This window comes from Abramis brama, assembly GCF_963993115.1.
Source record: "Abramis brama genome assembly, chromosome: 22".
In the NCBI taxonomy this organism is placed as follows: Eukaryota; Metazoa; Chordata; class Actinopteri; order Cypriniformes; family Leuciscidae; genus Abramis; species Abramis brama.
The window spans coordinates 10,206,443-10,219,412 of record NC_139984.1 but is presented as its reverse complement, the minus strand read 5'-3'; the positions used below and the strand labels follow the sequence as shown (position 1 = coordinate 10,219,412).

Here is a 12,970-nt window from a genome sequence, read left to right as displayed (position 1 = left end):
CTTGTATTTATATAATCAGCCCGTTTTATCTGTACGTTTATCGTCTTTAATTATTTAAATAACGCTCAAGCCCGTGGTTATGTAAATAAGACCTGCTGTTTTCATTTACACCGTTTTCATCGACACTGTAAAATTAAATTCGCGTCCAATTTCATTCATACTCCAAAATATTGAATTAACATACATGTTAATCGGCGAATGTTGTTTCAAAGCTCATAAACGGTCGTGATGAATCGTTGTTATGCGGAACGCAGGCCTCATTTTGTCATGTCATCATCACCGCTGATATTAATAACCGAACACTTTAATCAAACTTCATATCGAAATATCGTTTTATAAGTGTGTGTATATCGCTAGATTTTAATTATGAGCAGCATTGAATTGTCTTCCCTTCATCTTTGTGGTCTCGGTACATAATTAATCTTTCATTTTCAAGCAAAGTCCTTTTTTGTTTTCGTTTTTGTGTTGGTTGTTTGGCCGCATCTCGTTGCTTTTTCTTCTTTTTCTGGCTTAATATGTGCTGATACAAGACTAGAATTACATTAAAGAGAATGAGGAAATCGAGTAAGAGTGGATATGAGCTGGTTTACCTTGAGTTGTGGTGTTTTAGTGTTGGAGAAGTTTAATCAAATGTGGCTATATAAATATATATATTTTGTGTGTGTGTGTATGTGAGAGATCCAGAAGCAGCGCATGGTCATTAGCCTCCGTGCTAACCGATTCCCACATCTCCTTCTTCTTATTATAAACATTTCCCACTATAATATTTAATGAAATATCACTCTTTTGCCGTCTGTGTTGCCTTTTAGTGGCGTATGTCGCATTAACAGCCATTTCTGAATGAAATCCTAGTTTTGAGTTAGATGTTTACTGTTAGCTGTGCGGTTAATGATGGACACGCTTACAATAATTAGCGTTGGATTTGATCTTTATGAATTAATATATCTGGTAATTTAAATTAGCTTTTTTTTTTTTTTTTTTTTAATTACCAGGACTAACTTATTATTGTGTTTAAAGTGTAATTGAGTTTGAGCCTGGTGTCCAGCATCTGTGTGTGTGTGATGTGTGTTATTTAACGTATCTCATCGGCTTTATCTGCGACATTTTATGTTGAGATGTGAAGAGCAAAATTTGTGATGTCCGCCAGAGCAGAGCTCACTGGCTGTGTCTCAGAGCCCCGTACACCGGGCTGTCGTGTACCTGCGCGGCGCTGAAGCGTTCCGAACGTTCGGTGTGCGAGAATCCAATTATAACGTTCGGAACGCGCCTTCAATTCTGAAAAATTCCATTATAGCTAGGTAGATCACTAGGTATTTGAACACAGCCACTGACTTTAGCACTGTTCCACTCTGGTTCATAAACATTAAACGCTCTTTATTTGGGTTTAAATTAGAGGGTTTTTTTACTACAGAAAGATAGGGAGCTGCCTATTGTTTAAAATGGTGATTGTGGTACTAGTAAAATTATGAATTATGAGTCTGGTTAGTTGGAAGATTTAAACTTATTTGTCCATGACTCTCTAGATTTAAGGTGAAGCGTGTGTTTTCAAAGGACAAAAGTTGGTTGTTCATTGAAATTTTTGGTAAAGATGTATTTTTAAATGGTTTGACAGTTGAATGAGACACCAAGGTAAACAATAGTACAACACATTGAGCATTCCTATAGCTCTGTCTACTATGACTAATGTCTGAAATGACTGTTTTCAAGCAGGTTTCTTAAATATTTTTCTGCTGCCTGTCATTGGTTGAAGAAATGGAAAGTCCCGCCCTAAACTTAAGTGTTTGGTTAAGCCAGTATTGAATCTTCAAGAAAGCAATTTTGTTTGAAAGAGTCATAGTATGTGAAATTGCATACTAAGTATGCACTACATTTGGTGAAGAACGAATTTAGCAACAATAAAAAAAAAAAAAAAAGCATTCTATGTAGTATAAATGTGAGAGTGGTATGATTGTAATCCGGACACACTACATTCGTCAATGTTGGCACTGACCTATGACATCAGTTACGTCGCTTTACTGCCATTCACAACTCCTCTCCCGTGGCCTCATGGGATAGTAAAGTGTCCATCAGTAGTAAGTCTTTTTTGCCAATGGTTTTATGAATATCATGAACTTGGACATAAGGAGCACTGGGAAGTAGGCATATTCAGAAGCAGAGACAGTGTTTACGCGTTTTAGGGAAATCATCCGACAAATGGCTTACTTGTAGTTTTCTGTGTATGAACGTGACAGGAGAAAGTATTTTAATACTAAAAATATGCCACATATGTTTCAATCCTGTGATGTTTTTTTCTTCTTTCCGACAGATGGAAGCAAATAACCATTTTAACTACGGGCCTCACTCTTCTGTGCCAGTTAACTCAGGACTGAAGCATTCCTCAGGAGATTCTCTCTATACTAACGGGTCCTCCATGAGCTTCCCCCAGCAAGGGAAAAGTGAGCATCTACACTGCTTTTACACAGTTTTTACTGCTTAATATTTTTGAGGAGACTCTGATATATATATATATATTTTTTTTTTTTGATGAATAGAACACAAAAATAGAAGTCTTTAGTAATAATATAATTGTCTTTACTGTCTCTTTTGATCAATTTAGTGCATCCTTGCTGAATAAAAGTATTAATTTCAATTTTTTCTGACCCTAAACTTTTGAATGGTAGTGTATCATCATGGTTAACACAAAGATATGAAGCAGCACAACTGTTTTCAACATTGATAATGATAATAAATGTTTGAGCATTAAATCATCATGTTATGATCATATCATATAACATTATGATAATCTTCAGAGTCACAAACTTCAGATTTGATCACAGGAATAAATTAAATCTTAAAATATATTACAATAGAAAACAGTTTTTTATATTGTGATCATATTTCACAAAATTACTGTTTTATTGTATTTTTGATCAAATAAATGCAGTGAGCATAAGAGACTTTGTTCAAAAACATTAAAAAAGCTGTTTTTATTTCAAAGTTTTAAACCAGTATCTTCCGTAAATAGGCTAATAAATGATATGATGTTATGCCTTTATTAATGATGCTGTTTATCACACAGATCTGAATGGCGAAATGAATGTGAATGGCATCACTACTGCAGGTGGGAGCACCCAGCCCAGCGCCCACCCTCCCTCTTCCTCTTATCCTCAAATGAGCAGCCATCTACTCTCTGGCAGCATTGGATATGACTACCTGTGGGGCCAGTCTCAGTACAACCCAGCATTGGGGCCTGTCCCTCCCCACGGGTTGCACCAGAAACCAGGCTCCCAGGGGGGGATACAACCACAGCAGCCTCAGCACCACTTCCAGGGGCATGGACCGTACCAAGTCAACGGCAGTATAGGATCATCCCGGCAGCCCCCTGGTGCGGGGCCGCAGTATTGGGCAAGGGGTAATCCTGGGCAGCAACAGGGGGGATCTTCGATGTCCATGGGATTTAACTCTCACAGCATATATGGGACTTTTCCCAACCAGGGGCATCCTGGCATCCCTCCATCCCAGCATCACCAGCAGCCTCCAGCCGTGCAGCACCAGTCTGCAACGACACATCATCTCCAACATCATTCACACCACCACTCACCTCAACACCAGCAGCCGCAACAACAACAGCAGCAGCAGCAACATTACGGCATGATGCCTAATGGAATGCCATTTTACCAGCATCCTTCACACCAGTCCCAACCGCAGGCCCAGACTCAGTCTCAATCCCAGACTCCGATGATACCGCCTGCCACGCAGAGTTTTACGCCTCCACGAGGGAGCCCTCAGCACCATCACGTGGGTAGTGGAGGAGGCAGAAGCAGTCCCCACCACCTGCAGGTCCCAATGAGGTCCCCTTCTGCAATGTCTGACAGTGGTTCACCTAAGAGCAAAGAGATGCAAGGTGAGATAGTGCCACACCGTCTTTAGTGTGTTGGAAAAAGGGTTATAGTTTTGAATTTTTGTATTTGCAATTTCGATTTGCAATTTTTTCCCCATTAACGATAAAAACACGGGTTGCAACTGGTGGCACTCCTGTCAACTATCACGTTTTTTTCTTAATGAAGCCTTATTTGCATAGCAAAAAACTCTTAATTAAAAATGTATTTAATACCATTGACTGTGTTTTAATTTTTTGACTAAGTGTTTAGTTAGCATGTTTTATGAGGTCTTTTCAAAAAGACGTCGTTTCAAAACAAGATTGTTTCTCTTGTTTGCAGATAGCTGTAGGGCAGGGTTCTTCCAATCTTGTCCTGGATTGTCAGTCTGTCCTGCAGAGTTTAGCTCAAACTCTCCTACTTGTGATTTTCTAGTGATCCTGAAGACTTTGATTAGCTTGATCAGGGTTGGAGCTGAACTCTGCAGGGCCAGATTTGAGGAACCCTGCTGTAGGGAAACAATATATTTTGTGAAGTAAAGTGATTATAAAAATTGCAGCATGTTTTATCATGCATGCTCGTTCTGATTTCCTGTACTTTGGTGGTGCAATGCACTTCCTGAATGGCTTTTAATATCACCAACACTGGTATTCTAATTCTATCCTCTGACTGAAATGACATTGGTCAAATCAGACTTGTTTTCACCAAAGCTAATGGACTTCTTAGATTAGGAAGTGATTCAAACTGACTATTAGTGTGTTAACAGGTAATGTCTTGCCCCAGTTCTACATTCTGCCTCGCTCATCAGAAAATGGAAAAACTGCGTGAACACATGCAACCTAGATACAATAAAACAATCAACAATACTGCTCTTTCCACTGAAGATCAAGATGCATGATCTGTCTTTTATTTTTTTATTTTACTTGTATACTTGCTTTGGCCTTGTATTCAGTGTATTTAAATTGTTCTTCTGCTGAACATAAGGAGCATGAGACAACAACCATTAGAGGCATTACTGTAGTTTCCACATTGATGCATATGCTGATTTGGAAACTGCTTACTCATTCACTGTGTAGCGAATGTCTGATAGTTTATTACATGGGAGAATAGTAAGAGTAAAGGAGTGAAATCTGTGCAGATGCTGTGCATTAGCAGCATAGTGCACTACTTTCCAGGCCATGTCTCTGACCTAAAAATCCAATTTTAGTTGCATTTCCAATCATACACTAATGATTGTGAATTGTTGCTACGTGTCTCAACAATTTGGTGTTCTTACATGTCTTGCTAATAGCTGTTTGTGTGTGTGTTTTTTTTTTTGTGGTCTGTAGTTCATATGAATGAGTCCTTTAAAGAAACCGATAAAGGCTTCAATGGAGTCGAGAGAAGCTCTGTACCCCAACGGTTGACTGATGGTTTTCCTGTAAAGTCCCCTGGCCCTGTTTCCTCTACCGACTATAACCAGGGTGTGCAGCATCCAGCCGTGGACCTGGAGAAACCTGCAAAACAACGCCAGGAGATGGGAGCTGCCGCAAAGGAGCTTAGTTCTTCCCCCATCTCTGGACCACCTCCACCACTGGCTAGTCCACCTCGGAAAACATTGACCCTGCCTCATCAGTCGGTCTCTGGACCTGTTTCTGGGCAGAATTCACATTCTTCATCTTCAGGATTTGCTTTATCTACAGCTTTGGGTGTCGGTACAAATGTGTCCGTGTCTCCACCCTCCCCTCTCGCGTCACCACCTCTGACGGTCCAAGGCCAAAGACCTGAGTTCTCTGCACCTTCATCAGCTGATGGGACACCTTTAGGACTTAGTACTACTCCTTCGATGTCTTCTCCTAAGAGCTCCAGAGCTCCACCTGCTGTGTCGCATAGCCAGTCTATGGTGTTTTCTTCTAAGATCTTGACGCATCCTCCAACGGTGCCTGTGCCTCCTCAAACAGTTCCTCTGGCAGAGGCCCAGGGGTCAAAAAGTCCACAGGTCTCTCCAACACCTCTATCTTTAGCTGCGTCTCCATCTGTTGTCTCCGCTCCTCCTGCATTGGCACCACTGAAAGGACCCCAAGAGGCATCACCTCTAACAGGCCAGAGTCCTAAACATCCTGCTGCTTCCTCGACTCCAACATCTGCCACCGATAACATCTCTCTCCCAGCATTCTCTGCACTTCCATCTGTTGTCTCTGGTTCTCCTCAAGTCGCCGCTCTGGCTTCATCTGCACCATCTCCTGCTGTTAGCTTTTCTTCTCAGGCATCCTCGGCACCTCTCAATGTTTCTCCTGCTCCAGACGTGTCTCGTTCCCTCGTTGGCTCTGCGGCTCAACCTTCAGACATTGTGGCAAATGTGGATGTTTCTTCTCACAGTCTAGGGCAGGTGGGTTCTCATGGTGTAGTACGGTCCAACTTTGGGGAATCGCACTCTACTCAGAAGATGCCTGGTAAACACGAGGCCTGTGTTTCCCAGAGTAAAGTTGGAGTCATAATCGGCACATCCAAAAAGGAGTCCAACAGTGAGGCTCAATCTGAGATGCATAGGGTCCAAACTCATGGTAGAAACCTTGAACCGGCTTTTATTGTTCCAAAGGAACCTGAGAGAGACACTATGGCAGTTGGCAGAAAAGACTCTTATAGTATCAAAGATCAGGCTACCCCAAGGAAAGGAGAAAGTGACACTTTAAATGACACTTTTGGCACTGACACGTCACTAGACTATCCGTCCTTGGCTGAGTCAACCTACCTTGAAAGCTCAAGAGCAGAGGATGGGAGTTCTATGATGGACACTTTTGATAATTCTTACAGTCTTTCCCAGACGGGAGACCAATCAAAGTTTACAGAAGGATCCATGTTTGATGACTCCAGGGACTTGCTGGAGACTTCTTGTGAAGAAGAAAACTTAAACAGCTCCATGACCTCTAAAAGTTCCACTGAGGAGACTTCCCTCAAAGAGAACACGTCTCTTCTGGACGACTCTTTAAACAACACGTCGCAAACCTGCTCCTCCCTGCTTTCTCCATCTATTAATGCCTCTACACACTCTATCAAAGGTGAGATTCCCAATGCACTAATAATGCATTTTTGAACCATAACATACATTTCCTTTTTTAGAAGGGATGCACCAAACTTTAGCCGAAAACTATTTTCATATTGTGACCGATAATTGACAGATTAAAATTCAAAACTATTTTGTCTAGATAAAATAACACTTAAAAACTAAGACCAACCTTTTAAATTGCTGTAAAGTGTATTTAGGCATCACTGCAAATATAAGACGAATATAATTTTTTCATACTGTACATTATAATGCTGTGTTAACTCAATGTTATTAACTTTAAGAGTGTTAGATGACAGTAAAGGTAATATAAATGTAAAAATAGAAAAAATTAACATGTACACAATTACAAATCCAATATTGACCAATTAGATAAATTCACTAATATGGTCCCAATATTGACCTGATATATCATAAATCCCTATTATTTTTCATTAAAATGAATAGTAATACTCATTCAAGTGTGCTTGAGCTCTAACGAGTCTGAGGCAAGAAAGTTGTAAGCATGCAAATAGTGATTTGAATGCTTGGTGGACATTGTGATCTGGTGCTAGGGTTTTAAGTTTAAAAAGGACATATTTGATTTCCATGGATTAAAAGCTACACATTTTATTCCCCATAGGTGATCAGATTCTTGGACCTGAAACTTCAGACCTCTCTGGAGGTGACCGAAGATCTGCGCTCTCTTTGACATCTAAAGCTTTGCAAGTGGTTGTGAGCGGTTCTGTTGAAGGGACGTCCACACATATATCTGAAGCACTTATCGCCATGCCAACAAAAAAGCCACGGAAGCCTAGAACCCCAAAGATGCCAGTTGCTATTGCTGAAAGTAATTGTTCATCTTTACTATCATGCTGGCATAGTTAATTTTCTTTAAAGGGACCGTTCACCCTAATATAATGAAGTCCTCATTTACTCACCCTGGTGTTGTTCTAATGCAGTATGCCGTTCTTTCTTTCTCAGACCACAAAAGGAAAATTTTTAAAAAATGTTGTGCTTGCGCTCGTCCATATAATGGCAGTGAATAGCGACCAGCATTAAGCTTTAAAAAAGACGCAAAAGTATCATAGAAGGATCCCAGGCAATGCGTATCATATATATTCCAAGTATTCTGGGTGTATATGATTGGGTTTGTTGAAAAACAAACAAAAATTTCATGTATTTAATGAAATCCAGGCCGTTGATCTTCTGTGCACGTTCGTGACACTTTATTATTAGCGCCGCAGTTAATCTTTTTTAAAAAGCTTGATGCTAAATGATGACTTAATGTTCATGACATAATTTGAACAATCCCTTTAATGAGTCAGATGGATAAAATTGTGTTAGATGCTAAATACTGTCTTACTCAATTATGTCTTACTCAATTATTTTCAGTTGGCTCTCCTGATGCCAAGATCAAGAAGCAGAAGTTAACACCTGATGGCCCAAAGGCTAGAAGGAGAAAGAAAACAGAGGAGAATACATCGACTGCAGTGAAGAAGAGGAAAATCTCTAAAGAGTCAAAGGAACCGGAGAGCATCCCAACTGATACCTCAAATGCTCCGCTTTACCTTCCAAATAATCCACTGACCTTTGTCCTTGACTCAAGCCTGACCAATAATGGGAGCCCAATAGTCCAGCCCAAGAGGATCTGGAAGCGTAAGATGAAAGATGGCGTGAATGAGGCAAAGCCTTCTAAACCAGCCAAAGCTGAGCTGGCAGAAGGAAAAGCTGAAGATGATGATAACAGCTCCACAGCAGGTATCTACATATTAGGGGTTGAAATGTGTTCTTTTTAAGTGGTGGTCAATCTATTTTGTACTCATACTTCTGGCGCTTAAGGTTAAAATATATTTAATTGTTGTTTGTGTGTCACAGGCGACACTCCAAGACGTAGGGTTGCAACTGAAGAGCAAGTCCAGTTTCCTTTGCAGCATGGGTGAGCAGTCCTATGTCCAAAGTAGCATCAACCAAGGCTTGGCACTTGTTATTTCCCAAGGAGCCCATGTGCTCCAAATTTAAAAAAATTGTGTGGAGTGCATAAGGAACTTAAGGAGTGCAATCAAAAATGATCAAATAATTTGTTTTTCTTAAATGGATATGAGGAAACAGGAAAATTATTTAATTTATTTGAATAAAAAAATATACACTAGGTTTTTAGCTAGCTTAAATTTCTGCTTCATACTGAATTCATTAAATGCCAGATACAATGTGTGTAACCAAAATACCAATAATATCCAGCCTTTTTTTTAATATAATGCACTTGAAATCTAATTTTGAAGTGTCTTTTCCACTTGTATCTGCTCATTCAAACAGATGACGGAAATAAAGTATGAGCTCTTGCAATCATCTACAACATATTACAATATTAACACTATAAAGTAAACATTATAATTCAGCATTAGATCATAAGCAATCGCCGGGCGTTATTATGAGATTTTCATTGATTGTGAACTGAAGACTAGAATACACAACAGTGCCAAGTTTTTACTTTGAAGCGTGTAGTGCTCACAATTATTTAAAGTTTAATAATCACATTAAGCTGTATCGAGACTCCTGTTTTCCGTCCCCAAAGTTATTTAAGACCTGCAATATTAAGATCTACTTTTTTATTCTCACATGTGCTCCTAAAAAAACATTTTACACTTTGCAAACATCTGTTTTTAGTTGAAGATGCTAGTGAAATGCTTGCACTGTCAAGCCCTGATAACGGATTACAATTTTGTTTTTTATCTTGCTGGTAACATTTGTTTAAAAACCAAGGATATATGGTAGCTAACATACAAATAGAAATCAGCTCCAGCAATCCTCTCAAAATAGTTGTAAAAAATGCTTATCCAGCAATTTCAAACAGCTGGAAATGCATTGGTCTGGGTATGGCAATCCTGTTTTATGTGCTGTGTTTCACATTTGCTAGATGGAAGCGAGAGATTCGAGTCAGGAGGCTTGAGGACCGGCTCAAAGGGGAGACGTGGTATTACAGCCCCTGTGGCCGGAGGATGAAGCAGTTCCCTGAGGTCATCAAGGTGAGTTCTGTTATACTAGCGATTACCCACAATTAGGTTCACGATTTTGGGAAAATGTAATTTTCTGATAAAAATGTAGATTTGCAGTTTAAATGCACATTAAAAAAATTCAGGTTTGCTGTGTTGTTTGAAGGGCTGTAAAATATATTATAATAATATTTCACTGTTTGTCGAGCAGCATTTACTGGGAACTGATTCTGAAAACACCAGATCATGAGCTGCACGTGTAAATGAACACAGTGCCACTTCATCTGAAACACACAGTGTATATACAGTGAGGAAAATAAGTATTTGAACACCCTGCTATTTTGCAAGTTCTCCCACTTAGAAATCATGGAGGGGTCTGAAATCGTCATCGTAGGTGCATGTCCACTGTGAGAGACATAATCTAAAAAAAAAATCCAGAAATCAATCACAATATTTGGTACAGTAGCCTTTGTTTGCAATTACAGAGGTCAAACGTTTCCTGTAGTTTTTCACCAGGTTTGCACACACTGCAGGAGGGATTTTGGCCCACTCCTCCACACAGATCTTCTCTAGATCAGTCAGGTTTCTGGGCTGTCGCTGAGAAACACGGAGTTTGAGCTCCCTCCAAAGATTCTCTATTGGGTTTAGGTCTGGAGACTGGTTAGGCCACGCCAGAACCTTGATATGCTTCTTACAGAGCCACTCCTTGGTTATCCTGGCTGTGTGCTTCGGGTCATTGTCATGTTGGAAGACCCAGCCTCGACCCATCTTCAATGCTCTAACTGAGGGAAGGAGGTTGTTCCCCAAAATCTCGCAATACATGGCCCCGGTCATCCTCTCCTTAATACAGTGCAGTCGCCCTGTCCCATGTGCAGAAAAACACCCCCAAAGCATGATGCTACCACCCCCATGCTTCACAGTAGGGATGGTGTTCTTGGGATGGTACTCATCATTCTTCTTCCTCCAAACACGTTTAGTGGAATTATGACCAAAAAGTTCTATTTTGGTCTCATCTGACCACATGACTTTCTCCCATGACTCCTCTGGATCATCCAAATGGTCATTGGCAAACTTAAGACAATTTCAGACCCCTCCATGATTTCCAAGTGGGAGAACTTGCAAAATAGCAGGGTGTTCAAATACTTATTTTCCTCACTGTACTTCTTGAAGTAAATTGCAGCCTATGTGATTTGATAATCACACTAAGCCATATCGCGATTTCGGTTTTTGTTTCAAATAACCGTGCAGCCCTTTCTGCAATACCACTGTAGCTTTGATGAGTGGTAGAAAGGCTTGTCTTCATCCAGTTGCTTTTGTCTCTCCTACATTCTCCAGTTTCTGAAGAGGCATCAGGATGGTCTCGAGGGCGTTTCAAGAGAGCACTTCAGCTTCAGTCCACGCATGCCAGTGGGGGATTTCTACGAGGAGCGGGAAACACCTGAGGTGTGTGTTAAGATGTCTACAGACTGGAGAGCTACATGCAATCCAAGACAGTTACACTGTTGCATGACATGCCGTTTCTCTTTAATCTTTTACAGGGTATGAAATGGTTCCCCCTTGCCAATGAGGAAGTGCCCTCCATGATCATGGCTATAACAGGGAGACGTGGTCGTCCTCCAAATCCAGACAAAGAGCCTCGTCCTCGTGGACGCCGAGTCAAAGGAGCTCAAGGTAGACGACCAGGCCGACCTCCCAAGGCCAAGATGGAGGATCTGCTCAGCAAAGTGGATGCCAGGCTCATGAAGAGACTGGAGGAAAAGGGTAAATCTGAGTATTCTCAACTGGAAAACCTGTAAGCATGTAGGAATGAATGTGTGGGTGCAAGGTACAAATGATCAACGCTGTGCTCTGCAGCAAGACGCCTAACCTCAGCTTGCTTTAGGTGGATTGTCAGATTAATATAACATAAACTTGTTACAGAAGCACTTAACTTTTTACCTTTTATTTGAGTCGTTTTGTAGTTGCAGCCTGTTTGTCAACTATAATGAGCAGTTGATGATGATTGTTTTACAGTGGATCTCACTGAGGATGAAAAAGTAAAACTGGTCAAGATCAAGAAGAAAATGAAGAGAAAGGTGAGCTGAATTCACATTATTTACTAGGGCTGGGACAATATATCGATGCATCTTGATTCGTGGAATCGATTCTGAGAGAGAGAGAGAATCGTGATGTATTCGGAAAAAATTGGAATTGGTCCAGAATCATTTCTCGATTCACAATGCATCGATATATTGTCCCAGCCCTGTTATTTACTGTAACAAGTTCACTTTGCAGAATATAACTTTTTTCATCTGTTGAAACTGAGCATCTGATTTGTCTCATGCAGGCAAGAATGAAAAGAAAGGAGGATGCAAAGAATAAAAAGATCCGGCAGGAGAAACGGAAAGCAAAAGTAAGTGAAACGAACTCTAGTCAAACATTTGACCACAAAATAATTTTAGTAGCTTGAAACCCTGGTGTTCAGAGCTCTGATTGTGTTTTCTGATGTGTTTGAGCAGTTGGAGAAAGCCAAAGAGCAAGAACAGGATGATGAAGGCCAGTCTCCGTCATTGGAAAGCCCTCTGTCGGCCTCAGAGGGGCCCAAGAAGCCCGGGCGCAGGAGGAAGGTGGCGGTACCAGCGGCAGTGGCAGAGCCAGAGCCGTTGGATCTGGAGAAGGCCAGCCCCATCAAGAGAGTGGCCAGGGCCCGCGTCAAAGCCAAGGCTCTCGCCAAGGCCCAGGCCCAAGCCGAAGCAGAAGCGCAGGCTGCTCTGGCAGCGAAGAGGCAGGCGGAGAGGAGGGCACAGGCTCAGAGACGAATGGAGGAGAGGAAGAGGCAGCAGATGATCTTAGAGGAGATGAAGAAGCCTGCGGAGGACATGTGTCTCCCTGATCATACGGTGAGCTTGACATGCTGAGGGATTCACACATACATGGGTTTATGTGTTAATCTCATACCTGGAAACTTTGTTGTATTAAAAACAAAATCTGCACATTCGAATGCAAAAACTGCGCATTTAAATTTTTGGTGTATCACGCTAGACATGATGATGACGACGTAAATGACCCGGTTTGTTTTTGTTAGCTTATCCAGTATACAGTGGATATACAGTATACAG

The 12,970-nt window shown here is 41.0% G+C and overlaps 1 protein-coding gene across 1 annotated transcript in view; it reads left to right on the top strand.

Moving 5' to 3' along the window:
• baz2a (bromodomain adjacent to zinc finger domain, 2A) overlaps positions 1-12,970 on the top strand; it is a 30,322-nt gene that overhangs the window by 411 nt on the left and 16,941 nt on the right. Inside the window, exons 2-13 of the mRNA XM_084097951.1 lie at positions 2,306-2,435; positions 3,059-3,883; positions 5,186-6,895; positions 7,523-7,729; positions 8,275-8,640; positions 8,758-8,818; positions 9,797-9,905; positions 11,208-11,315; positions 11,411-11,633; positions 11,886-11,947; positions 12,199-12,264; positions 12,371-12,751. Of these exons, the coding sequence (XP_083954077.1) occupies positions 2,306-2,435; positions 3,059-3,883; positions 5,186-6,895; positions 7,523-7,729; positions 8,275-8,640; positions 8,758-8,818; positions 9,797-9,905; positions 11,208-11,315; positions 11,411-11,633; positions 11,886-11,947; positions 12,199-12,264; positions 12,371-12,751 (4,248 nt within the window). The remainder of the gene's footprint in view (positions 1-2,305; positions 2,436-3,058; positions 3,884-5,185; positions 6,896-7,522; positions 7,730-8,274; positions 8,641-8,757; positions 8,819-9,796; positions 9,906-11,207; positions 11,316-11,410; positions 11,634-11,885; positions 11,948-12,198; positions 12,265-12,370; positions 12,752-12,970) is intronic.